The following is a 4,586-nucleotide window of genomic DNA, read 5'->3' on the forward strand; positions in this document are numbered from 1 at the left end:
TCGATTAGATCGATCCCAGTACGCAACTGGTACTTAATTTATCGACCCCGAAAAGATGAAAAGCAAAGTCGACCTCGGCAGAATTTGAACTCAGAACGTAAAGACAGAAGAAATACCGCTAAGTATTTCGCCCGGCATGTAAAAGTTTCTTATTTCTTTATTGCCCAGAAGGGGCTAAACACAGAGGGACAAACAAGGTCAGACAAAGAGATTAAGTCGATTACATCGGCCCCAGTGCGTAACTGGTACTTAATTTATCGACCCCAAAAGGATGAAAGGCAAAGTCGACCTCGGCGGAATTTGAACTCAGAACGTAACGGCAGACGAAATACCGCTAAGCACAACCGCAACCTCTACCACTGCCGCCGTCGCCACCGCCACCACCACAACTAACTCAACCACAAGTATAACCAGCCATAATTTAAATGTCTTTGACCATAGGTCAGTCCGATATATGTGTCCAGTCTGTAATGTTCCCCTGTGTGTAAGACCAGGTTTCCAGAATTACCATAGGAAAAAAATGAAGCCTGTTTCTTGCAAATAAATTACGTTTATCCTCTTTCTTGCTTTGTCACTTATTCTACTGATGTCATAATTATAATTATAAAAAGGTGTGTGCTTAAAAATCAAACGTGAGTGTCTGAATAGGTTTCTATTGTGTATTATATATTAAAAAAAAAAGATCATGAGATATTAAATAGAAAAATGTTTTCTGTAATAATCCTTCCAGCTATAGGCACAAGACCTGAAATTTGCGGGGAGGGGATGGTCGACCCCCAGTGCTCAACTGGTACTTATTTCATCAACATTGAAAAGATGAAAGGCAACCTCCGTGGTAAAAACGGACGAAATGCTGTTGAGCATTTGGTTCGGCGTGCAAACGTTTCTTATTTCTTTATTGACCACAAGGGGCTACATAAAGGGGACAAACAAGGACAGACAGAGGGATTAAGTCGATTAAATCGACCCCAGTGCGTAACTGGTACTTAATTTATCGACCTCGAAAGGATGAAAGGCAAAGTCGACCTCGGCGGGATTTGAACTCAGAACGAAATACCGATAAGCATTTCGCCCGGCGCGCTAACGTTTCTGCCATCTGGAAGCCTTTAGCAATTATGGAAAAAAAAAGATGCTTGCTTCCCAACCACATGGTTCCGGGCTCAGTCCTACTGCGTGGCACCTTGGGCAAGTGTCTTCTAGTATAACCTCGGACCGACCAATCTTGTGAGCAGATTTGGTAGACGGAAACTGAAAGAAGCCTGTCGGACAAATATGTATATATCTTTGGGTGTGTATCTTTGTGTCTGTGTTTGTCCTCTCATCACCGCTCGACAGCTGGTGTCGGTGTGTTTACGACTCCGTAACTTAGCGGTTCATCAAGAGACTGAAAGAATAAGTACTATGCTTTAAAAAAGTCCTGGGATCAATTTGTTTGACTAAAATTTGACTAAAACCCCTGAAAGCAGCGCTCCAGCATGGCCGCAATCAAATGACTGAAACAAGTTAAAGAGTAAAAAAGAAAAAAAAAGAAAAGAAAAGGAATAATTCAAAATGAAACGCTTTTGGGGAATCGTATATAAAGGAGTGAAGGAAGACGTTATGTCTCGTCACTTGATTTTTTTCCCCACACACCATGCTTGTGCGTTTATGCTAAATAAATAATAATTCTTACCGGTTGAAGTAAGCCACAGAGGAAACGGCAGACAAGTAGAAAGGAATAGTTGGGTGAGACCAATACCATGAAATTGACGGCCAGAGATCCAATCCGAGCTCCGACGTAAACTGGTTTTCTTCCATATTTATCTGCTAAAGATGGGAACAGAGCGGCCCCTATCATCATGCCAACATGAAACACAGTAGTGACTAGTTTACCGAATTCTTCTTGGTCGCATACCAGATCCCACTAATAAAATAGAAAATTATTACATATAATGAATATAAAAATTAGTTATGTGTTGTGTGTGTGCATGAATGCATGCATGCATGCATCCATCTATCTATCTATCTATCTATCTATCTATCTATCTATCTATCGATCGCGATCGATCTATTTATCTATCTACCTCTTCAGTTGTATGCTTTAATACAGTACACTTTACCAGATATTTCAGACTCAGTGTTTAGACCAACATTTTTATCTTATATCTGTGTTGCGTTGTAATCATATTATCAAATAAGAGATAAGCTAGATTGTTATAAATTATAAACGCGGGCCACATAGTATTTGAATACTAACGAAAACCAGTTATTGATATTTCGAATGCATTTAATGTAGTTCGCTTGTAATGACTGAAGAGGTAATTTATATGAGTAACAATTTGTTACATAACCACTTGAAACATGCGTAGTAAATGCATTCGAAATATCAGTAATTGGTTTTTGTTCACACACACACACACACACACACACACACACACACACATCTTTATTGATCATACTAACAAATGTCCTTATACATCGCTGGTCGCAATGTGTTTCTATCCTCTTCATAGCGCCCTTCTTTTCCATTTCGACTCGAATTGTTTAACTGTGTCAAAATACACACACACATATATGATTTTCTACGTACGTACCTACCTACGTACCTACCTACCTACCTATCTATCTATCTATCTATCTATCTATCTATCTATCTATCTATCTATCTATCTATGTCTCTGTTTATGCAATCAGTACATGTTTAACACGGTCTCTAGATTGCCTTGTGCATAAGCTTTGGGAGTAACAAAGATCAGTCATCTTTGTAATATCTAATATTTAATAAAACAATATGACAGTCCATAAAGTAATTCCTTTACGACATAGGTATATTAATTGCAAACATAAATACAAGGTGGACCAAAATCCATGCACGAAATAAGTTCAATACACTCCAGAATTATCAAACACAGGCTTTAATTTTTCTAAAATTGAATAAAATAGATAAAATAATGATGATTACACAAATATTTGTACATGAAGAACAAAATGAATAATTATCCTTTCTACTAAAGGAACAAGACCTGAAATTTTTTGGGGAGGGGACTAGTTAATTCGACCCCAGTGTTTCACTGGTGCTTATTTTATCGACCTCGAAAGGATGAACGGTAAAGTCGACGGAATTTGAACTCAGAACGTAAAGACGGACGAAATACCTATTTCTTTACTGCCCACAAGGGGTTATACACAGAGGGGACAAACAAGGACAGACAAACAGATTAAGTCGATTATATCGACCCCAGTGCGTAACTGGTACTTATTTAATCGACCCCGAAAGGATGAAAGGCAAAGTCGACCTCGGCGGAATTTGAACTCAGAACATAAAGACGGACGAAACACCGCTAAGCATTTTGCCCGGTGTGCCAACGATTCTGCCAGTTCATCGCCTTACAAAAAAAAAAAGAACAAACAAACAAACAAAAACAAACAAATAAAAGTAAAGTGTTTTGGTGCGTGACTTTTGGCCCACCCTGTGGAGGCGCAATGGCCCAGTGGCTAGGGCAGCGGACTCGCGGTCATAGGATCGCGGTTTCAAAGGGCCAGCCTTGTCACACTGTGTGACGCTGAATATCAGTCACTTGCACGTTAATTTCACGAGAAGGCTGTTTCGTTGATTGTATCAGCTGGAACCCTCGACGTCGTAAGCGACGGAGTGCCAACAACATTACATTTGGCCCACTCAATATAATGAAATTTCGACCATAAAACTTTACCTCTGAAATGAATGATTTATATTTGCCAGTAGAGTAGTTGTAACTGTTCACACACGTCATGGTATGTTCCACATCTGGTTTGTTTTCTTTTCTTACATTTATTTCACAATCTTGATAGTAGACTTTGATGTTGGTTTCTATTTCCCGCCGGAGTTCTATTAGCGTTTTATTGTCCAAATGTTGACATCTGTAATCGGGTTCGAAACCTGAAAAGCATATATTGACAAGCATTATATTTGATTGGAAATGAAAAAGTAAAGAAGGAAAAACTTATGGGTTTAAGACATAAATTATTGTTGCTATTATTATGGCAAGCTGGCAAAAGCTTTAACACGCCGGGCAAAATGCTTCGCGGCATTTTGTCTTTCCTTATGCTCTGAGTTCAAATTCCACCAAAGTTGACTACGACCTTCATCCTTTCGGGGTCGATAAAATAAGAACCAGTTGAGTACTGGGGTCGATGTAATCAACTAGCCCTTTTCCCGAAGTTTCAGGCATTGTGTCTACAGTAGAAATTATTATTATTATTATTATTATTATTATTATTATTATTATTGAGTGAAAGAGCAGTGCATGCCATCAAAGTGACACTGGGGTAAAATATACGAAGTCCATTATACCCATCATGACTAACCGTCCGATAAGGGTACACCAGGCACATGCATCACAACCATATATGCGCGGCATGGTGATTTCATATCAAGATAAACAGCGCGTGACCTCGCAGGTGGGGCCCAGTTATAATTTTCTTCATGTCGAGTAGCCCATGCTGTTCAAAAGGTCCCTGAATAAGGTTTGTTTAAGGATGTTGAGCAAAACACCCATGTTTCCAAAGGTGGATTATTAAAACCCCAAAGAATTCCTCTCAACACATGGCTATGATGCTCCCCCACT

General features: G+C 39.2%; 1 protein-coding gene across 1 annotated transcript in view; it reads right to left on the reverse strand.

Moving 5' to 3' along the window:
* Positions 1-4,586, reverse strand: part of LOC106876873 (uncharacterized) — a 45,311-nt gene that overhangs the window by 29,159 nt on the left and 11,566 nt on the right. Inside the window, exons 2-3 of the mRNA XM_052967664.1 lie at positions 3,693-3,898; positions 1,673-1,903 (exon numbers count right to left, since the gene is read on the reverse strand). Coding sequence (XP_052823624.1) covers positions 1,673-1,903; positions 3,693-3,898 — 437 coding nt within the window. The remainder of the gene's footprint in view (positions 1-1,672; positions 1,904-3,692; positions 3,899-4,586) is intronic.

Source organism: Octopus bimaculoides, chromosome 4, assembly GCF_001194135.2.
Source record: "Octopus bimaculoides isolate UCB-OBI-ISO-001 chromosome 4, ASM119413v2, whole genome shotgun sequence".
Taxonomy (NCBI): Eukaryota; Metazoa; Mollusca; class Cephalopoda; order Octopoda; family Octopodidae; genus Octopus; species Octopus bimaculoides.